The 23883-nt window shown below is 37.3% G+C and overlaps 2 protein-coding genes across 4 annotated transcripts in view; one reads left to right on the forward strand and one right to left on the reverse strand.

Annotated features, from left to right (window-relative positions):
- LOC125228588 (dystrophin) overlaps positions 1–23883 on the forward strand; it is a 701009-nt gene that overhangs the window by 284261 nt on the left and 392865 nt on the right. The window lies entirely within an intron of this gene.
- Positions 9000–23557, reverse strand: LOC125228629 (bromodomain-containing protein 4-like). The gene is made up of 18 exons (XM_048133287.1): positions 23443–23557; positions 21103–21192; positions 20439–20516; positions 19093–19311; positions 17995–18135; positions 17638–17655; positions 17384–17407; positions 16719–16850; positions 16393–16425; positions 16097–16147; positions 15253–15390; positions 14957–14977; positions 14809–14868; positions 12689–12784; positions 11411–12460; positions 10380–10427; positions 9834–9871; positions 9000–9135 (listed from the first exon to the last, which is right to left on the reverse strand). Exons 1-17 carry the CDS (start codon positions 23525–23527, stop codon positions 9849–9851), a joined length of 2307 nt encoding a protein of 768 aa, XP_047989244.1. The 5' UTR covers positions 23528–23557; the 3' UTR covers positions 9000–9135; positions 9834–9848.

Below are 23883 nucleotides of genomic sequence, written 5' to 3' on the forward strand. Positions count from 1 at the left end.
AATACAAATCATCATATTCATGAAATATCTAACCTAACCTAACCTATTCAGCCGCCAGCGACTAGCTAAGCGAACTTACCGGTCAATGGCTCTTTTCAACCACATATGTATTGCCGGCTCCGCTAGCAGCGTGAAGCTCGCACTAGCGCTGAAACCAGCACCAGGGGCGGCTCACTCCGCATTTCTTCCATACATTCCGGCGGCCGCGAGTTCGCGGCTCATAAAGTTTGACGACCTTGTCGCTGCGCAATAGAACTCAATGTCGTATGCAGTCCATTGACAGGTTGTTGACAGTGAGCCTTCTGTACTTGTACTTTTTATATATTCTGTGCCAGCACCAAATCAATGACTTTGAATACAAGTCACGTGGAACGGGATGAGCCTAGTTCCTTATTAAATAAAGGTTGGATTAGTGGGTGTAATCTTCGTAATCCAGCTTGCCTGGTAAAAGTGGTAAATAACCAAATTGTTCCTATATCTAAGATTGTGGTAATCTATACTGGAACTGAGTAATTGGCTTGCAAAAACCTGACAATTTGTGTTGACTATCAAATTCACGTCATCAAAGACTCAGATCTTTAACCCTTTATTAATTTCCTATGAGTTAGACACTTCACTTCCTTCTGTGGACATAATAATATATAAGGTTGTACCCCGCTGTATGTGAATATAACGTTGGAATTCTTTAACCTTCCACGTATAATATATATAAGAACAATTTGGATGTTTACCGTATGTAAATACCTATGACCCACATAGGGTATGATATGATCAGAGATAAATAAAATTTATCTGTACGGTACCTGTCCGAACGACAATAAGCCATGCTATACAAGGCTTTTAAATCAAATGATTGATATCGATTCCAAATCAAGAACCTTCTAGATTTCCTAGACAACTTGTCTAACATCCCACAGAAACCCGCTCTCTGGGTAAGAAGGAGGCCAAAGTTCTTTTCGAGAAAAGGGATGCACCGTAATCCTAAATGTGACGTTAGAAATGTACATACAACATGTACCTCTTCATTAGCTTGAATCTGCTCCTAACGCTAAAAGACGGCTCTTTAAGATTTTTAGTATCAAACACTAATTATTCTGGGAGCTTCATTCAGGCAAATAACCGCGAAGGTTATTGCTGCAAGAATATTACCAATGTTCAACAAGAACTGATCGCCGAGTCTGCCTACATTCTTCCCTTGTTTTTGACAAAAATATGTTATGAATTATTTAGTGTCTTGCTTGGCTACTCGTCTAAAATACATAAAATGTACTAATATTAGAGCTATGCGCCTGTAACATAACTAATTTATGGGGCCAAATCAATGCTAAAATCTATTTTGGAACTATTTTTAGTCTTGTTTCAAATATAACTAAAACTTCAGTTAGGCCTACAGTCCAAGTTATTTATTTATCTTACCATAATGGGTATCCAGCAGATATAGTTGGTACTTATATATTACAATGATAAGTGAAAACCAGTGTTTTTCTAGCTATACTACAACTTATTAGCAAAGGTAGTGCTGCTTACCATATCAACCCAACTAATTGCAAATACGTATATGTACAACAAAATGAAACCACTTATAGGGTGGTACATATTAAAAATGGACTGAAACGAAAATCTTATAAATTAAAAGATAATTTATTGCCTAAATAGCTGCGCTCTGTATACTACTATTATTCACCTTTAGGTGGGCACATGAAATTCGTTTTTTGTTCGTATATGCCAACTTAAATCGGCCTGGAAATACAATGCATGTACATACTGTGACATCACGCAATGATCACCTTTGTTCAAATTTGTACGTACACACTTGACATTGTTTAGCCATTATATGCTAACAACAAAGTAAGGAAATATTGTAGTCGATTTTATATATCTTCAAGGGAGATCCCGTTGTTTTTGTAAAATGTTGTATAAGTGCACTTGATTCCTCATAAAGACTATAAGAACTTTCAAATAAATATTAATACAAAGGAATAACCCATGAAGATAATTTTGTGTCTGTAACGTAACCTAAACAGTATTATGCCTTAGTTATACTGAGATCTATAGATCTAACATATATGCTTTGCTGTGATAAAGACAAATAGCATTGTGGCTTGTAATGCCTCAACAAGATTTCACTTTCTTTTTGCGAAATAGATCGATGCATAATGATAAAGGATCCTGAAATTAATAAAAACAGACAATACCGAAAATTATGATTTGATGGGTGAAATGAAATAAAAATATGAACTCGCTTTTAGAAATAAGATTTAATCTTATAACTTGATTCACATTGATTTATTAAAAATACAGTATTCACAAAAATAGTAACATGTATCACTGCAGATTCCACTTAGTTGGTTGAATTGAAATGATTCACCCACACACGCAGATTATTAAGTGCACTAGTTGTTTCCACCAGTTTCACTAATGATGAGGAATTAATCACATTGGCGTTATGCTGGCCACCAGGCGGTCACAGACAGGTCTCAAATATAATAAAATAGGCTTCAAATAACGGTAGGAAGCTTAATAGCAGCGTTTTACCTTACAATAAAACGCATATTAAGCGAAGTACCTTATTTGAAGCCTATAGTTTTTAGGCCGCCAGTGGCTAAAGTACTCCGTTGCAATACACCACTTTACTTTTATTACACCCATGGAGGGTAGGTTTAACTCACTAATGTATTTTATCACCTTCACCATTCAGGTTGCAAAATCCAACACCTATACACTCCAATGTATACTGATATGTCCCTGTTTTTATTTAAAATGTACATAATTAAAACAATTATTGCAACCTTTTTAGTAAATTGTACACTTATTGCAACTTTGTTTTGGTTATAATTTGAGAACCAATGAGGCAAACGGCGCCCGTAGGCGCCACCGCCCGGTGGTGAGGGGATAAAACTGGAAGGGTAAAACTGGTGGTGGGGATAATGGCGACTACTGTCAGCTAATATGTGAACCGCTACGTCATCTGTTAACAGGATTGCTCTCTCAAATATAATAAAATAGGCTTCAAATAAGGTACTTCGCTTAATATGCGTTTTATTGTAAGGTAAAACGCTGCTATTAATGACATCGGCGGAGTCGGCGGACGTTGGAGATAATTTGATACCATACAACGACGATATGGAAAAACCCACAAAATGAGGGCTAACGTCTGCTATGACACATTAAACAAATGACAGTTTGTGATGATCTTGGGATTTGTTGTCAAATCGAATCCCAGGCTCCCATGAACCGTGGCAAATGCCGGAATAACGCAAGGAGGATGATAAATTGATAACTTTATGATTATACTTAATAGCTGATTAATAAATTAGTATTTTTTCTAAATGACGAAGTTTTATTTACATAAGTACATGGTTTGTATACGTCAAGCTAAATACATTTCAGGATTTCTGTTTTAAAAAGAAGTTGTTATATACCTATATTTGGTAGAGGTCTTCGATTTGTGCTTTTGCAAATATTTCCAAAGCACAATTCTAATCAATATTAGTTTTATGCAACGAAAGAATCTGTACACGAAGCTAACAGGATAAGTATCTTTTTGGGAAGTGTTTCTAGATTCAGATTTCATTATGAGCCAGATAGTTAATTATATAATGTTACGTATGTATATTTATGTGTATTTGTAAGTAGGTATCTATATTATTTTAAGTATGTATATTTTTTTTTAATATATATAATAGTAAGCTGTATGATATATATAATCATTTATGGTTATTTAGTAGGTATTCCATTTTTCGTCATTGCGACATTTCCTGCACCTATTAAGCTCTTATAGATCTCTGTTTGGCCCAAAGGTCAGCTGGTAGAGAATGCCTTCTGGCATTAAGTTCGCCTTTTGTACATTTTTTTACTGTGCAATAAAGTTTAAATAAATAAATAAAATAGTTAAACACAATGCTGAGGCCTCTGGTCAAAGTCGCAAATTAAAACAGGTTCTTAAAATGCTTATATTATCCGCCATGAAGGGCTCTTACTTGTAGTCATGATAACATTATATGGCGTATTTATACACAAATGTGTACATTTATTGTATAATGCCATACTTGGTTCTTAATTCAAATTTCTCATACCGAAGACCAGTATCTACAGATCTAAGTATGTATTATTGTTTTTCTTTTCGTAAGCATATCCCTTGCTTTTGTAGAGAAAAAAAAATAAATACATATTGCTAATTATTAAAGGTTAAATGCGTTTTACTTCTTCAGTCCCAGAGGTCAATAACCTCTCCAATAGTGCTTTCCTAATAATCTAGAAGCAACTATGTAGAATCTAGATACCTAGTCTTGTGAAAACCGTGGATTGCTCTGAATCAGATTGCAACAAATTAAATATTTGTCGACTTCATGTCAAAGTTTCTGGATTCTAATGACTATTTATTGTTGAAATAATGAGAAACAAGGTCGTGTTGGTTAATTTAGACCAACTAAGTACCTTGCATTTTTAATATTAAGTAAACCGAGTGGAAGGAAATAAAATAAGCGCATCTTATCTATTTTCTAAATGTCAGGATATTTTTCCGGTATGGAAATTTACATTCAATGATAAATTTTTATTGTTATGGGATAATTATATTTATATATAATTATATTTCTTTTGTATGAATCATGTACTATTGTGATAATTATCTGGTAGTGTGCAAGTTTAAATGCTACTTGGTCTTTTACATGCAAATATATGTCTGGAGTGGTGTAGAGAGTGTACCCATTATAGTTTATTTATTTAAAAACTATCAGATTAAGATTCTGAGCCAAAAATGCTCTTTTCAATTTCAATACATTACTATGGCATAGCATTTCTGACTGCTTCTTATACTCGTGGGCATACCAGTGTTGTAAGCCCTCTATCCTGTAGTACTCAAAAAAGGTTTAAATTAAGAAACAGATAATTTCGCTACAACCAGACAAAGTATAGATCTATTGTCAAGAGGTATAATACTCTTAAGACATTATTAATATACATAGCTGCATTGTAATTTGAGATTGATCAAGTAAAATAAAAGCGTGTTAAAAAAAAGAAGTAATTTAGTGTACGTGCAACCACAAAAAAAAATGCAAGATAACCATTTAACATTTTTCATGGTTGCGTTATTTGCCATTATCATCGTTTAAAAAGGATTGATATTATCTCTAATTTTGTTTATACTTTGTAAGGGTAGTTATAAAAAAAAAATGCATAAGTATAGAATCAAATACAAATTCTAGAAATTTGCAATCTATGCTGGTGAATATGTTCCCTCTTTAATAGTTAACTAAAACTACCAATTTAGATACATTTAAATTTCTCGTTGCCGTGTTGTCAACTTTTATCGATGTTTTTTCTAAACGGAGGGTATTAGTTATTTAAATAAAAATAAGACACACTTTTCGTATTAAAAGGTAAGTAAGAGAGATTAGTATGCTATGTTTGGAACTTCGGAATCATTGGAATACAACAACCCAGAACAATTAACAATTAAGTGGCATACGTAATTTTAGTAGTTCGAATTTTAACTTTAATTTAATAATTCTAATTTAATTGAAGTCGTCGTCGGGTCGACACAAGAGAACCACACTATCATGAGTCAAATTTACTTTCTATATAGGTACTTTGTAAATGGGAATCCGATAATAATTTTGCATCATTCAGATTACCGTAGATATAGACTGTGGACATAAACAGGTTGTTTTCACATATAAAGTGAAGATTTTCAATCCAGGATAAATATCCTACTATCATCGGATTTGAGTATTAAAAATATGCTATTATAGGCATAGTGAAATAAAAAATGCGCTTTTGTTTGTGTATACGCTTGTTATTAAATAATTACATAGGTATATTGTAATAAAAGCTTTTCTTGTTCTGTATCTCAAATACACTGATGAAGGAGGATCGTAGCCAATGAGTTAAAAAATAGCATATTACAACCCCGTGTGGGTACAATAACAGGATCATTGGTGATATCCCAGGATTTTTTAGTGAAGTGAAGTGCTGCAAGCGCCCGGCGTATCTTCCTCGTGGTGCATCGTCTCCGCTGGTGTCTCCGAGGAGGCGTGCGCGAGCGCTCCCGCGCCTGGCGGCGGGCGCTGTACTCGCCCCTGCCGCAGGGCGCCGCCGCGCCGCGCCACGCTGCTGCACGAAGCTGCCCCGTATCCGACCTGCTGTTGCGATTCTCTTGAGATACTGGATTAAATGAGTTTTTTGAACATTTAACGTAGTATTTTTCCTGATTTTCCTCCTGTATTTTAAAGTATCCTTAAAATCAGTAAACGTTAAAGTCTCAAACGATTTGTCTCCTTTTTCTTTCTGCGAAATGATAACCACATGCTTATATAATGCGAAATGTGTCGTTGATAGGTTTTTGAATGTCCTTTGCTGAATCCGTAGCCTCTGAGAGTGCTGACAAAGTTGAAGCGATTTGTTTATTAGGCATTCTGCTAAAATGTTTTATAATCCTTCAACAAGGAACGTCCTTTTAAAGGCGTGTCCGATTTTTAGGCTTGGCCCAGTAGATAAATCGAGGATATCCTCGTCTAATAATATGTCCCCCTGCTAGGACGTTACGGCTCCACGGGTTCCGTGGACCGGGTGAGCTCAGCGGGCTGCGCTGCGCGGCCTGAGTAGGGTCCGCGGTTACATATGATCTGTTGCGGACGACTGGCCTGATCGTGATCGTTCTTGGCTGGATCGAGTCGATAGCTCCTGGTGCGGTGTCCCCGGCGCTGGTAAAGCAGGCAGCTGCGATCTTCCCGATGAGGCTCGACGTCAAGCACGTGGTCCATTGCCGCCAAATCGAACTGGTCGTCACCGGTTTCGCAAATGTTAGCTTTCTTAAATTACGACAGAGACTACCCAGGATAGTAGCTCGCATCGTTTCTTACGTGAAGGTAACAGCCCGTAATTAGCAGTACGCATCACTTTTGTAACGTTTTTACGTGAAGGTAACAGCCCGCAATTAGCATGTACGCATCACTTTTGTAACGTTTTTACGTGAAGGTAACAGCCCGCAATTAGCATGTACGCATCACTTTTGTAACGTTTTTACGTGAAGGTAACAGCCCGCAATTAGCAGTACGCATCACTTTAACGTTCGCTCCAGCTTGTCGTCGTAGTCGTTGTCTCGGCGTTTCTTCTTCGGTGAGTGACGAGTGTTGCGTGACGTGCGAAGGCTTGAGCACGGAACCGTTGAATGATTGGAAAATGGCGGTTAGTGGACCTGCCATGACACCGAGGGAGTGGGAGCAAGTTTTTTTTTTAGTGTTGCCAGTATAAAAGAAAAATAAACCTTTAAAAACCGTGCAAGGCTGATGCGTGGGGGCGTAACTACAATATGTAAACAATAAATCGCAAAGAATGAAGTTGCGAAATATAATGTCATGTAGTCATATTTACAGCGCTAAGTGAAATATTGTCTTGAACTTCATTTTATACTAAACTATTGTGTGTTTTTGTTTCAGGTACTTTATTCATTTCCAGACCAGATAGCAGTTGTTTTAAGTAGGGCTTGCAATATCGGACGATTTTCAATTCCGGAACTGGTTTTCGAGATTGGACTTCAATTCCGGAACTGGTGGATTTTTGATGAAATAGTACAATTTTAAATTGAAATTTATTATAAATTGACGTTTAAGACAATAACTCCGTACCTGAAAGGCATATAACACTGAAATTTTCATTTTAGTAATTTTACAGGAAAGCCCATTTTGTGTCATCGGTCTTGCAAGGTATTGAACTACAGTTAACGATACAAACGAGGTTTTAGTGCCAGTTTTCTGATAGTGGTCAACGTTAAAGTTATTTTTTTATCCATTGACCATCGGAATAATATAAAAGTAATAATTTATAAGAATGGCATATAACTTCTTGTTCACATAACTGTAATAAAAGAAATTTTGAATTACCTTTATCAGACTCGAGTAGGGACAAAAGATATCTAAGTTAGCCCAAAAAGACAGATTTTATGATTTATTCTTAGGTACCTACAACTACATGTACACCTTAATTTTTTGTAAAAAAATAAATCATTCTTTTCATATTCATCATTTTCCATACATTCGCTTCTCAAATCTTTTGATTTTGTGGTAAATGGTAATAGACTTAGATAGAGTTTAGTAAAATATGCACACGTCTTTGTGAAAAGTGTATAAAGTAACTACAACGTTATGCTAGTGAATGAATGTAATACCAAATACTACGATTTGCGTCTGAACTTAAGACTTTATGCCTAAAATATTCAGTGCTATGACTGCTATGAGAAAAGAAGTAAAATTTTGAGTTTATGCCGCTTTAATACCGATTAACTTAGATTATTACGGAAATTTTAGGTTCGATCTAATAAATTGAGCATAAATAGCGCTGATAAAATAATATTGTACCTAATGTTATTTATTTATATTTAATTGTCCTTCAGTATTCGAGCATAACACTCAACTCCCGGCTAGTAATTTTAAATTATCACAAGACACAACTTTCTACAACAAATATTTACTTTGAACTGATTATATATTTCACTTACCTATTAGCTAAAACAATTGAGAGCAAAACCAGAAAGTGACAATGGTATAATATTAGCGGGTTAAAACTACACTATCTCGCTCTAACTAGCCCTGGATGCAATCCTTTGGTCATAAAATAGGCACTACCTGAATCCGAGCAGTGTCTAACTTAATGAATTTACATATCTTTTATAGACGCGGTGGTAGTTTTGTAAAATAACCAGGCTGATATTACACGTTTTCGTCCAAAAATATATCTTTTTTCAATTCCGGAATTTTCGAGATTATGTGTTTCAATTCCGGAACTGTAATATCGGAAAAATTGTCCGAAATTCCGGAATTTCGAGATTCCGGAATTCCGGAATGCAAGCCCTAGTTTTAAGTAAGCGAATATCTTTTAACAAACTTCCTATTAATATTATCTACAAAATCTTTACTAAACTGTAATATTTTTCGAGCAAACACATTTGCCACATTTGCCGAGGATATTCATAAAACTACAGGTACAATAAAACACACGTGAAATTGCTCCGAACTATATAATAGCATTTACGAAATAAATAGAAGTATTTCGTTCGGTTTGCTTCACACTGTTAGACTACTTGGCAGTCGAGTCCGTGTCCATGGCTGAGTCGCTTGAGTCGTGAACTATTTGTACCTGAAATGGAACACCATGTGAGATAAAAATATTTCTAATGAATTAAAACGGGTCACTCACGTTTGAAGTCGAGAATTTATCGACATTTTCGCTTTTCGCCAAATGTCCCCACACAGTTTCAATCGCTTTATGTGAAAATACTCTGAAACTGGGTCCTGTAACACAGGGTTTCCTAGCTCAGGACACGGTCGTGTTTTTCTGTAATTGTTAATTTATATAATAAACTTTTTCATTTTCATTTTAATTTTTTTATATTATCATCAATATTTTTTCTGGTGAATCATTAATTCTATACATTAAATCGCTGTTGTTTTTTTGTGATATTTATCTCTATCCACAAACTCACAAACAGTTACATAAGACCATCACACGGTTTTAACTCTCATCATAAATGCATGTATGTTATTTATCTTCTTCATTCAGCTGGAACCGAGTGATTACTAGTTCGGCCTGCCTGTTCTTCAGTGCTGATACCGTCCGGCAAACGGATAGTGAGCCCCCTAACCTCGTGTTTCATAAGATACTTACTTCGTACTTGTACTCTATGGGAAACCCGAACTAAAGAAACGTGAGTGACCCGTTAATCCCGTTATAATTGAAAACACCAGAAAATACATAAACATTCCGTACTTTTTTAAACTGCTACGGAACTTTTTTTTTTACAACAATACTAAATAAGTTTGCAAAATATTACTTACTACAGTAATTATTTTCTACTCCTGTGAATCTGAATCACCTGAAATGGTAGAATGCATCATTTGTATTAATTTTTGGTTCGATAAAAAAACCAGAATTAATTAAATACTTTATATGAATTAAAAGAACAACCTGAATAAGAACGATGAATTAAGTTTTAAAAAAGGATTTAAGTATTTCTTATTCATCATCTCAACTCCTTTTCTTACTTAAACTAGTAACTTAAAATTTATTCCACCGACTGACTCTAAAAAAGAATCTAATACTTATAAGCCCTGACGGATCCAAGAGAAGTTTGATTAAATAGAATTTGCATGAGACCCGCTCACCATCTGGTCTTGTAATATATTTTTAATTTATGTCCCAAAAGTTGTCAGGGTATGCCAAGGGATTACCGGTATACGCTTGTTAAGAATTATGCCCGGAGCTCGCCAAAAATTTCTTCGGCAAACAATGTTTTGTATTGGGTAACGCGTAGGGCATTGTTCGGGATACTTCCCTTTGAGTGTGTGGAGGGTTTTTTCGGCGAATTCCTTTGATATACGCACCTGCTTTTATGGCGGACGCCGCTGAAGCCTGGGCCTGGGCGGACGCGTCTGTGAAATTAATTTATTTTCGTGTAGGTAAATAGAAGCGGAAATAATCAAATACGGATAAGTGTGTCATAAGGATAAGTGTGTCTGGCCTTCAAATTTGGCCCGTTAAAACCAATTAACAGCGTTTATTGAGAGTTCATACGTTTACTACTAACTAGACGTGAGTAGCAAGTAGTAAAAGTATTCCCAGAATTCCCATAATTCCCAGAAACACCTGTCACAATGAGTAAAACGGTCAAATGAGAAGCCAAGACACACTCCATCTTATGACACACTTACCCGTATTGACATTACTTGTTTTAGAGTTCTGCGAGCGTAGCACACAGCTTTTCCTTCGTATTTTTCCGGAAACGTTCGTATCTGTTATGCTAGCTCAGACAGCGTCACTACGTCTTGTTTGTACCGAGACTGACTGAAGTAGCATGACACGTTCGTACGTTTCCGTAAATATAGGGAGGAAAAGCTTTTCGCAATCATCTGTAGTTGGATAAACGGAATGGCATCGGTGCGTCCCTATCGCACTAACAAATAGTGGGAAAAGGACAGCCTGACGTTATATCGTTTATCACGCGACCATGCTCGCCTGCCTGATTAGTAAAATTATTTTATTTCGATTAAAGTAGGATTCATTTAACTCTTTAGTTACAGTTTCCTGGAGTACGATCTGATTTTAATTTTATGTTCCGCTTATCATTAGTGTTTTTTGGAGAAATACCATTGTTCGAGTGTAATAGATGAAATTCTTAAAATTGTTAGAACAATAAAATGAGAATCGTGCTCCTGGTATTAGTTACAATGTATTGAACAATCAGTGCGTTTTACATATATATATTTGTAGTACCTAAATATATGGTTACTTATGGCCTATATGGAGAAGAAGATTGAAAACAAAATCAGATATGTTTTGCCTAACTATGACTATGACATTGATGGCTAGATAAAGAAAACCAATTTTATTAATTTATAATTACGCTACAATTTACCTCCATCGGCCATGGCGTTGGCTACTGCCTGTGCGTCTGCTTGCGCCGCTCCATTGGTCCTCCCCGCTTGGCCTCCACCGGGGTAGTAGTATGATGTCGGGGATTGGTACATCATATTCTGAGACATTGCGTTAGCATTGGCTGAGGCGTCAGCCTGCGACGCTAACTGCTGAGCTAACGCGTTCGCCATAGCTTGTGCTGACCCAACATCACCCTCGGCTAGAGCTTGAGATTGGGCTACGGAACCAGAACCACCAAATCCATATGGTAGACCCTTGAAACCTGTCTGATATTGGTTAGATAGTCCACCGCCTTGATTCAACGAGTCTGGTTTAACTAATCCATTCATTCCATTCCATCCATTTGAGTACCCTGCATTGCTCTGGGCCACAGCATCCGCTATCGCTTGAGAGTCTCCCTGAGCAACGGCGTCAGACTGAGCTTGAGCAGTTCCATATCCTGATGACTGAGCATTGCTAGTGGCTTGGGCCTGAGATATTCCGTTTCCGTAGCCACCAGGGAATCCTTGGTTTCCTCCAGGGAACCCTTGGTTTCCTCCAGGGAAGCCTTGGTTACCACCAGGAATCATTTGGCCACCTTGGATGATTTGGATACCACCAGGGAATCCTTGGTTACCACCCGGGTAATAAGAGTTCGGCTGCTGAATGATCAGTTTCTTTGGATAGATCTCTTGTTGGAATCCTCCCTGGTTCCACTCGGCGCCGCCTCCCTGGTTGTAGCCTGGGAAGCCGCGGTTAGCGTTTGCCTGAGCTTCGGCTATGGCTTGAGATATGACTTGTGCCTGAGATGCTCCTTGATTCTCCTGGCCTGGGTAAAGTTGGAACTGATTTAAATTATTCTGAGCTTCATTTGTTTGAGATCCATCTTGGCCTGGGTAGAACTGGTACTGGTTGAGGTTGTTCTGGGCGTTTTGGGCGGCGACTTGGGCTTGAGCTGCGGCTTGTGCGGCTGCGTCGGCTTGGGCTAGAGAGTTACCGGTGCCTTGGATGTCGGCGAAAGCGTTTGCATTCGCGTAAGATCCTATTTGTCCTGAAAAATTTTATAGCAAAAAAAAATTGAGTATTATTTATTCATTGATATTTATGTATCATAAGTTAAAAAATATTGTTATTCGATATTACTCACTCGATTTTCATGATAAGGTACGAATAGATACTCGACACTCAGATTTTCAGTCAAAAACTGATCGATGTTAAAGATAATCCTCCTTACTTAATTTTTCAGCTAATAAAAAAACAGCCTCGCAAGGTTGCCTACCTGGTCCTATATTTCCTGGGTTTTGCCACTGTGGGTTTTGCCACTGTGGATTTTGCCACTGTGGATTTTGCCACTGAGGATTGCCATTGTTATAAGCTGTAAATTAAAAACATACAGTTAATTACTGCGTTATCACTCATAAAAGCTGTAACAACTACTAAAATAAAATAATCTTATGCATTTTACATTAAAACACATCGCCATAGCTATCAAAAAAGACTATTAAAAGTAACATTTGAAACTGTATCCGACCCAACCAAAGTACAATAAAACACCTATCAATATAGCCAGGGGGAGAGCCGATAAATGGGTGAAAAGTACACTTTTCCCGGTGGTCAATCATGCCCGGTCGTTGGCGATTGATTGTGGTCGCAAACACCCTTATTACGTTTGGGATGGGACTCGTAAAAACTTGATTTCTGGGATACCTTTAAAGCTTTTGTATTTGTTGGCTCGTTATTGTGCCTGGAATCTGAGGGTTGTGTTGTTATACAGAGTGATTTTGGTAAGTACTTATTTATGGTCAGGGGCTTGAGACCATAATTACTGTGTATGGCCTCCTATGTCGGTATCCTTGCAAGGATGAGGTAAAATTGGTCATTTTGAACTTTTATAATATTATGACGCCCATCCCGAAAGCATCTATTTAACCTAACAAAGTATGTAATAATATGACACCCGTAGGAAAAGTCCGACATACCGGAACTACTTTCTACAGAGCAATAATATATTGGAATTCTTAAAGAAAACCATTTAGTTACTGAACGTTTTCAACCAGAAAACAAAACTTATTGTCAGAGATCGGATGAATTTGCGACATTCTTAGTGACTGAGCTAGGTCATTTTAATGACTTTTAGTATGAGATGACGCACAAAAATCCGAAGTCTGTAGGTATATTGTCTAAACTCGTTTTTTGGTCTCGTTAAATACTGGGTGAAATATATTTTGTCTTAAATTTGTATTCAAGGCTATAATAAGAAGTAGAAACGAAATGCAACGAATATTCTTTAATCTTAGAGTATAAACAAACTCTGTCCGCAAACATCTCACGCTTTGAATGGCTGAACCGCGATATGTGTCAAGGGCAAGCCATTGAAAACAGGAGCTTTCAGCTGCAGCTCGGCTGCATAATAACCTTTTCGAGGTTCTCGGCTTTTCATGCCGATAAGACACTAGAGGGCAGTAGTGTCGCAATGAAATATCATAAAACCTTGGCTAAGAATATGAAAACCAGTTTGTCGATTCAAAAACAATACGTCACAACCAGATATCGTAACTTCCCAGCAGTTTTTGTGCAGCATTGTCGCGGTAAATGAAGTCAACTGGAATAGTTAATTAGGATTATTAACAGTAAAATGAGCCCTAATTGATCATCTATCTAGAAACCACATGTGTGAATTCCTTTATTTCTACCATTCTGCACCGAAATTGCTGGAAAAGTTACGATGACTGTCTGGTTATTAATTACATTTTGTTACTCAGTCAGTAAAAAAAGTGTATCCAAATGCAAATATTGTGAATTGTGTTACATTAAAAATAAAAATAAAATGCTTTAATAAGTACTCGTAGTACACTATACGGTGTTCATATAATACAATATTTGTATTATTTGTTAATGATCCAAACAGTTTTAAACGTACAACCGGTCCGAACGACAGTTAACGTAATCGTTAAAAAGTTAAAGTTTACGATGGAGCGACAAATTGGCGCACGTTTGGCCCGTCGTTTGGGGACAGATAAAAGGGACTTTACCGTTCGTTTTAAAACATCAACACGAAAAATATAATTTGTGTGATTACTGAAAGAAATTACACTTGTTTTAATAAGGTTTACTAATTAGGGCAAAATAAGTTTTTAGAAGAACATCCTTTGTAATAAGCATAATGTACAAAGTCATGTTTTTTTTGCTCTAAGGCTAGATGGCAAGCGATAGAATGTTCTTACATACAGTATTCTAAGGACTTACACGTATTAATTGTTCGTTTTCGTTTAAAACCATGAGGTGACAGAACATCCAAACACAGTCTCTATTTATGTATGTATTATACGAGGTTGAGGTCAGAAACCAGCTCAATTTAGTCTTATAATATATGTTCGTTTCTTTATTAATTATACTTACGCGATGGTGGTTGGATGTAAGAGGGCTGCTGTGGCTGAGGTAGGCCTGGTGGATAAGTTCCTGAAAGAAAAATAATAATTATTGTAACGCCATCTAGTGAGACCGAAACTGATTTTTTTTAAATAGTAATAGTATAATTAAAACTTACCTGGATCTGGAGGAATTATGCCTGAAAAAAATAATGAAATTTAAATACCAGATACGAAACTAATAAGATAAGCGGTAAATGAAAAGATTTAAAAACATAGGCACATAGGTCCTTATTAGAATAAATTTTAAGTTAAATAAAAGTTTGTAAATAAAAATACATATAAATAGTGCACAAAATCGATTCCTGCCTTGTCATAATATTCCTAATCGATGTAATAAAACTGAATATTGCTTTTCAAAAACAGAACCACCGGTGACCTACCGTTACATTTGACTTTAATTACGGTAACTCACAGCACTCTGCCTTGGTATAGCAGTTGACTTGCACGTTGACGATGCCGGCGACAGAGGCCTCGATGCACATGCACTCGAGACACGGGTCCCACGGGTGTTGGAATACCAGGCCGGGGGTGAAGGGTCGGCAGGATGGGTCTGCGGAAAAATGGACAGATAAAAGAAAAAAATTAACAATAAAATCCTGTTTGTACTCTACACTTTTAACTCAGACAATATTTACAAATCTGCTTTTTTTAATAGCCTATTATAGTGTCCCACTGCTGGGCAAATACCTGTCTCCTTGACCTCCATGACACCCGGTTTAGTGCCTCTTCAGGCCAGTTAGTGAGAAAGGTGTCTAGGTCGTCCCTCCATCTCCTTCTGGGCCTGCCGCGTCCGTGCTCTATTTGTGGCATCCTATTGGTAGCTGGACTCGCCCACCTGTCGGGGTGCATGCGGTAGACGTGACCAGCCCAGTCCCATTTGCGCCTGGCAGTCCTCTCGCGGACGTCGGAAATGCGGGTTTTTGAACGCAGCGTGGTGTTTCAGATACGATCGGACCTCTTCAACACTCTTCGCTCTTCAACAAACCTGCTTAATTTACAAAAATATACCTGATGACGATCATGATGTGCTCCTGTTGTCCTTCACTAGGGTCATAGGGATCTTAGAGGAAATGAGTCTTCCACTTTTCACGATCCTGGGTGACTGATTCAGGATCCCTCCAGCTTAGTCCTCTATATGTATACCCGTCTGCCCGAAATTGCAGCGGTGATACAGATGACTGATGATGAGTATCACGACCTCCTAGACTATGAAGCTATCATTTTGAATATTAATCATATTTGGTAGAAACACTTACGTGGTGATGGTCCAGGTAGTGGATCAACGTGTGGGTTGGGAACTGGTGGGGCTGTAAGATAAAATTAATGCATATTTTGTGAAGGTACACTCGCTTGACCATAAGAACGAAATTTGCACCTATCTTTATAGTTAGGAATCTGTATGCTTAAGCGAAAATGTGGCAACGGCGCATACGTAATGCATACGTGTGGGAATGGCGCATACGTAAATCGCTTTTATAATTGAGCAAAATATACATAATTATTATGTTAAATAAAAGCCTATAAACAAAATGTGCATTTGACAAGAACTTACCCTTGGTTGTAGGAGGCATCAATGTAGTTAATTCTAAAACATTAAAATAAGAATTAAAGGAAGGCATATATTTTGTCTTTTTCACTTTCATTTGACTTAACCAAGTTAACTTATGAGGTAAGAGGCAAAGAAACAAACAGATTGCCTGATGGCAAGCCATCACTGCCGCGAATGTGCCTAAAACCTAAATACAACAAGGGTCTAGGTGCGTTACCGGCCTTTATACACGCACTTTTATTGAAATGAAGATGTTCGGAAAAAATATAGATGTTGTTTATGACATTGTTGATATTTGTATAGGATTTAGCTAGGGCTACCATACATACCGCACATAGGATCAGGGTAGCAATCTATGGTGGTCTCTCCTGTCACCGGGGAGCCCTCGCACTTGCAACGGAAACAGACGTACTGCGGATGCTCGAACCAAACGTCCTTCGGGTAAAACTGGCAGACAGGAACTGGGAGAAAATGTACCGAAACAGTGGCAGTGGAGGTTAAGGGCATATGAATTGAGTGTCGTTTTCTGATTAGGAAATGGATAAGATACATGAGCCAATTTCGGTCGGCTGATAATTTCAACTAATCTTTTATTATCCATGTATTAATTTTTTTACTTTATTAAATAACTGTTCTCTGGTCACACGTCGCGCGGGTTTTTGTCACTGTGCTAACATGTAAAACATAGAAAATAATTTGATTAGTTGAAGTTAGCTGCCAGTCGTGGCTTCTTGAAATACCTAGTCGTGTACCCAGTACTTTATAACAAAGATACCTGTGTGGACCTTTTCCATATAAAAAGTATTCAATCATGAAAACCGTTACATTACCGCGATTGTGTTTCATATGTTTTACTCGTAATGATATCGAACTACTTGTATATTATGTTTTCTGAAATTCCTTAATTTGCGAACAAAAAATCAAATCTTTTTATTTTATTTTTGATAAATTATTCTTAGTAATGACAGTTTTGAAGTATATTTGGTAAACTTACATGGTTGTGGTGGGCCGGGTGGGCCTGTAAAGTATATAAAAGTATGCATAAATTTCTGTACACCGATACCCCATAGAAATAATAATTCAAAACTTAGAATTACACAAGCCTTAAAGATATTGTTCTGAATTTATTCTTACAAGCATGACTAATTTAAATGGATAAAATTATGTTCTTACACACTGAAGTCAATGGTATTAAAATGAAGTGTCGAGTACGTACATTATTTTATTATGAGTAAATTTTGTACTTACGTGGTGTTGTGGGAATTTCTGAAACAGAAAGATATCATATAAACTTTTCTGGGTTACAATTTTTTTCTGTTGAAACTGTCTCCGAGGGTTTGCAATTTCATTAAATTATTATGATTTTTCTGTCACGGTTAAGTACCCTCGATAGACAGTGGTGCAAGTCTTCTTAGAATTTTCCATTGCCTTAATCAAGATTCTGAATTATGGGTATCAGATTAGATCATTACAATCATAATTTGTGAAATTCTTAAATTCGCCTGATTCTGCTTTCGTCACCCATTTCTTATTCATCCAGTATTCGTCACTTTCAAAAGTGGTATTTGATCATATTGAGTTTTTCTTATTCCTTAAACAACTTACGGCATTCCGGGTTGTTGGTACACTCGATGATGGGACCTTGAGGGGGTCCAAATATTTCCTCAACCACCTTGCAGATGCAGACTTGGCAAGGGTCCAACGGATTCTGGAAGTACTGGTTGGTTGGCATCGGGTCGCATTTTGCTGTAAAAATAACAATCCTTTAAAATATTTCAATCAAGAATACACTAGAGGATAGGTATTCGCCTCCATGACGCTATAGTGTCGGCTCTTGTTTGCTTGTAGTCATCATTGCATTATACCGGCATTCGCCACGCTCATGGGACCCTGGGGTCCGCTTTGACAAAGCTTGCTTCTTGGTTGCTTGTAGTAACTATTCGGTCTTAATTGTAACAGTTTTCGTTTGACATTTAGAAGTGTCAAATGGCACTATTACGACCATTTCAAGGGATTCGAAGTTTATATAGTCTGCTTCGTCTGCGTAAAATTATCGATTTGGCTAGCGCCTGTGAAAAAATTGGAAGCAATAATAATATTTACAACAAAAGCAAAATTGCTTTCATCACTTAACAGGCGCTGGCTCATTTACCTCACTTTGACCATGGAAATAAGATTTTCTTTTCTTAAGATTTTGGGGGTGAAAAATATCCTATTTCCTTCCGGGGGACTCTAATTATCTCTGTACTAAACATAAATTAAATCCATTCAACGGTTTATTCGTAAACACTCCTACGCACTCAGCGTTTAGTTATTTGTTTTACAAGGGGCTGCACTCTTGTGGACAGGTAAAACCCAACTTTCACGAGACACAACAATCAAGAGAGCCTGTAAGGGTCTCTTCAAACATATCGACGCCGAATTGGTTCTCGCCGACCAGAAATCGCTCGTTAGTATGAACATGCGTACATCTGCATTCAGCAACGACGACGCGTGTCTTCATACTCGAGCGAGCGATTATTTGGTCGGCTAGAAACAATTGGGCGTAGACATCTTTGGGGAAACTCTAAGTGCGTTTTCACATTATCCGATCTGCTATCGAATGTCAGATGGATTTCAAAGTCAAAAATCAAAGATGGCCGCTCAAATGTATGGGATATCGGTCCTAATGCACTAATGATTGGTGAAAACGAAATTGCTTACGTTGCGGCGGCGGCGGTGGCGGCGGCGGTGGTGGCGGCGGCGGTGGCGGTGGCGGCGGCGGAGGCGGGAACGGCGGCTGCGTCGTCGGCCAGGGCGAGTCGCAGTCGGCGCAGCTGCCGCACACGGGCTCGAGGTACCCGTACCGCTGCACACAGACGCACACCTTGCACACTCCGTACGGGTCCTTGATGTTTAGGATTTGGTCTGCGTAGGAGCATTCTGGAATTTTAAGATAGGTTTATGTACTGAAGTGTACATGCGGTTTTACATTTGCAGTGTACAGTGAGCTACGAAACTGCATGGATAAAGCTTTTGCCCGCGGCTTCACTTGCGTTAGAAAGAGAAAAAGTAGCCTATGTCACTCTCCATCCCTGCAACTATCTCCACTTAAAAAATCACTTCAATTCGTCGCTCCGTTTTTCCGTAAAAGACGGACAAACAAACAGACACACACATTTAACCATTTATAATATTGGTATGGATTGAGTGATTCATTCGCCATACACTTTTGCAGCTCACTGTACAGTCAGATGTAAAGAGAGATAACCCCCATCGTCATGTAAGGAAATTTCTATTCAGGAAGCTCACGTCTCTCTGGTTTTAACTGTAGTTTTGGTCAGTAAAAATAGACTATTCTTTTAATGTACATATGTTGGGATAATGTGCAGCTGGGCCATTTTTTTAAAAGTTGTCCACGCCCCACAATGAAACCACTAAATTACTTAAATAACTATATTGTCCGTTCCTCACAGCACTGGGTTTTTTGGATTTGGGAGGCGGTCTGGCACCAAACGGCGTTTTTTATGTTGTTTCCACTCAGGATGGCGAGCTCTTTCAATCCTAGTAGGAGAAAGAAAGTGTCCCATACCATTTTTTCATATATTTTGTATGACGGTAACGGAATGGAAAGTTTGAAAAATGTATGGAAATCTTGGGATTTTTTTTCTCCTATCAGGTTCGAAAGACCTCGCGATTCTGAGTATGAATTTGAAAAAAATGGCCCAGCTACCCTCGGTGTCATTACTTTTAATTTTAATTTGATTTCTCATGAAACAGCGTAAGTATAGGGACTTTAAACATACTAAATGTCTCAAGACGCAGAGTCACCCTTAAAACTAACAAGAAATTTATCAAGACCATGATCTATAACGCTTTGAAAAGTCATGATACAGCAGTAATATATTACACATCGAAGTCAGCAGAAATTACTGACAGAATCTTATTAGTAAAGCCATGATTGTGTCACATAGGTGAATTTGCGGCCTTCGAAGAGGAACATATTATTTCAGGTGCCTGTAGGCATACTGTAGTACATAATAATGAGGGATCATTAACAAATTACGTACGATTAGTCGGTTGATAGTTCGGTGTCGTTGGGTAGTATGGCGGCCTGTAGCTGGTTGGAACATTCCAATGACCTAAACCTGAAATAATAAATCATTTCAATAAGTTAAGATAAACTTAATACTTGATGAATTTGTGGATGCTACATCAATTGATCTCAATTGATTAATTAGTTGAAGATGAAAGAAAGATATAAATATATCTTCTACTGTATAACGTAACTCTGTTTTTAATACTTTTAAATTGTTTTTTTTTTTTCAAATAGATACAATCCCATATCTAAAGTAGTAACTTGGCTTATTTTCAGACAACCTAACCATTAACCAAGGCCAAGAGCGTGATACAGTGTTTTCAGTAAACATCGTAACTTTTCCAGCAATTTCGGTGCAGAATTGTAGAAATAAAGGAATTCATACATGTGTTTCCTAGGTAGAACATCAATTAAGGCTCATTTTACTTAATAATAATTAACTATTTCAGCTGGAGTCGGACATATATATTTCTTTAACGCGACAATGGCTGCCCCAAAATACTCGTAGCTGGGAAAGTTGCAATGTCTGGTTATCAGAGCAGAATCTTGGTTTTGGTAGGAGCCGTTCTCAAAACTTCGAAGTCTATTTTAAAACTTAATGATTATTAACTTTAGTAAAAAAAGGAATACTTTACTTTGTGCTACAGCATTTGCTGCTGCGGAAGCTGAGGACTTGTCATTATCATCTAGTACCAGACCAGTTCTTGCTGAGTTTGAAGCTGAAGCTGAAATCAGAAACATTAAAAATTAACTTATTCCCGTTGCTAGTTTTCATGGGTCATAAATATAATGTAACGGTACCTCTTTTAAAAACATATGTAAATATTTGTTTTTTTTTTGCCAACTGTACCATTTGCCACGAAAAGTGCACCTTGATAACGATCTTTACTAACTTATCAGTTAAGTAGGTACATAATAATATCTTAAAATATACTTAAACTAAATAAATCTAAAATTATACTTAAAATAAAAATTAAACTAAATTTTAAAAACAGTAATGTCTTACATATGTATCTCAAATAAGTAGTTGATATTCGTTTGGACTCCAAAGCCAATCGTAGTATTTGTTGTCCTTATTACTTTACTTCTACATATATTGTTTTCCGTTAGCTAAGAGCATTAAAAAATTGACATTTGGTGTACGCAGCCTGTCGTGTCATTTTGACAAAGAATGCTTGAGGTTGAGTCTCAGCAGACGTAAACATTTTGCAGGGTATTTGTATTGGACCTTTCTGTTGACTTGATAACTATGGTCACATTAAGCTAATACCAATGATAGAAATAAAAGTTTAAAAAAAAATGTTAAATTTGAAAAACAAGCATGTCGAAACAAAAAATAGGTACCTATATCAATAAAATATCCTATAAATGTAAATTATCAGACTAAGTATGTATTTACTTGCCCTAATCCCCGATAACAAGGTCGCTAGAGCCAAGCGTGCAAATCCGATGTAATAAATACTACATGTTTTATAATAATCAATTTGTTGGTCAATATTTTATTTTCTATCTGATGTGCAGTCAAGTGTAGTATTGATTATTACGGCGTGGTTCGCGTGGACGACGGGCACGCGACGGCTATGCGACGCGGCGCGACGAAATCAAACCTTCGATCTCTATGGAGTGTCTTAGGTGGGCGACGTCCATAAACTATGGATGATGGGCATTTTCATAATTTGGGAGCCCCCAATTAAAGTAAGTTGTTAACAAAAATTAACTCACTGTCAGTTTTGTGACGATAATTAAGTATGAAATTTCAATAAAAATATTGTTTTTGTATTAATTACACAAACTTCTACATTCAGAATATGAAAAAAGTAAATTTTAGATAGATTTTATGCTTAACTGTCATCACAAAACTGACAGTGAGCTAATTTCTGTTAACAACCTATACGCTAATTGGGGGGGGCCCAAATTCTGAACCTGCCCTGGTAGGAGATGCAATGCGACGCGACGGCTACCGTTCACGCAAGCCACGATCCAATCGGTAATTTTACTCGTATTAACTATTTCCATACATTTTTGATTTTGGGTTACTTCGTTAGGCCCCAAGACCCAATATAGGTTTTATCAAAAAACAATTAAATATACTATTTAACCTTCTTTATTCCTTAGTAAGTAACCTTAAGCATTTAAGAGATTCTATGTGTAAAAATAGAAAAAGAAAAGAATGTTTTAGTATATTGCACGGTAAGTTAGTAAGCTAAGCACTAATGAGCTATGTTTAATCGAAAACATTGCGATAATAATGCGTCGAAACAATAAGTTTTTATTGATTTCAATGCTTGACTTCCCCAATACACTCTGAGAGAATTTAACAGTCTGTTCTTCTTTCCTATCAAGATAAGATCCGCTTATAGACAAAGTGATGCAACGTACTATTAGCTGCAAAAGTGCATTGCGAATTTTTCAATGAATTAATTCATAATTTTTGCTGCTGATAGTACCTCATTTTCTTTTCGGGGTGCGTAGCCGAATGGCACAAACACTCACGAAACGCTCACGAAACGAAACGCTAGTAGATATCTATCCCTATCGCTCTTGCGTATTGGCGCGACAGAGCCGGACTACGTTTCGTTTTCGTTTGGCGTCGAAGAAATGCCATTCGGCTACGGGGCCGGGTAAGAATAAAATCTAAAGAACAACTTGTACAGCCACTTCTTTGCCAGGATTCGCCAGAAAATTAATATGTACCTGTGCTGGCATTCTGTAGATTGATGCAGAATTTGGTACTTCTCATATAATAGGTAAAATGACAAAACCCATCAGTTTGGAGTCACTAGACAGCATGTTGAGAAAATCTGTGTCTACTTCTTCTTGTGTTCAATAATATTAGATTGAAAATGAAGATTAGTTTTTGGCCTGCACAGAGACGGATAATTTTGCTATTTTTTTCTGTATACCGACAACCATTGCATTTCTTTCGCGTGAAAGACGAGCTGCTCTTCCTCGAAGACCAAAAATCACAAACTAACCTGATTTGTCGACTGACTGCTGCGAGGACTGGCTCACACAAAGGAGGACGAAGAGCCCAAGACTCCTCAGGACTCTTTGACCCATCTTAACTCCAGCTCACACTCACAATGCTCAACATGCCCACTTACCACTATTTAAAGCCATCATTACCGTGACAATCGATTCGGCCGTGTCATGTCAGGTTAAATTTACAATCACTGGCATATAATTTGATTCGTTGTAGGCAGCTGATTCGCTATAAATGTCGATTATTTGATTGATTAAGTAGGGTAGAGCACGTTTTCGTGAAGGCTAATAGAGTGTTGTCCTTACTAAGGGTTTTCAGGGAAAACTGCGGGTTTTAAAGGGTCATCAACACATGCATTGCTATAAACTGCCAATCTAGATTTATAACTATTTGACATGTAAAAATGTATTACTTTTTATCAATAAATGTCTGA

Source organism: Leguminivora glycinivorella, chromosome 1, assembly GCF_023078275.1.
Source record: "Leguminivora glycinivorella isolate SPB_JAAS2020 chromosome 1, LegGlyc_1.1, whole genome shotgun sequence".
NCBI lineage: Eukaryota > Metazoa > Arthropoda > Insecta > Lepidoptera > Tortricidae > Leguminivora > Leguminivora glycinivorella.

Bases quoted from the DNA above. Each gene is read 5' to 3' on its own strand.
- LOC125228629 (XM_048133287.1), bottom strand. From the start codon at position 23,527: ATGGGTCAAAGAGTCCTGAGGAGTCTTGGGCTCTTCGTCCTCCTTTGT. The intron at 12,785-14,808 runs GTAAGTATAATT...TTTAATTTACAG, and splicing joins TTACATCCAACCACCATCGC to CTTATAACAATGGCAATCCT. The intron at 9,872-10,379 runs GTGCGTATATCA...CTACCATTTCAG, and splicing joins GGCGTCCGCCATAAAAGCAG to GTGATTCAGATTCACAGGAG.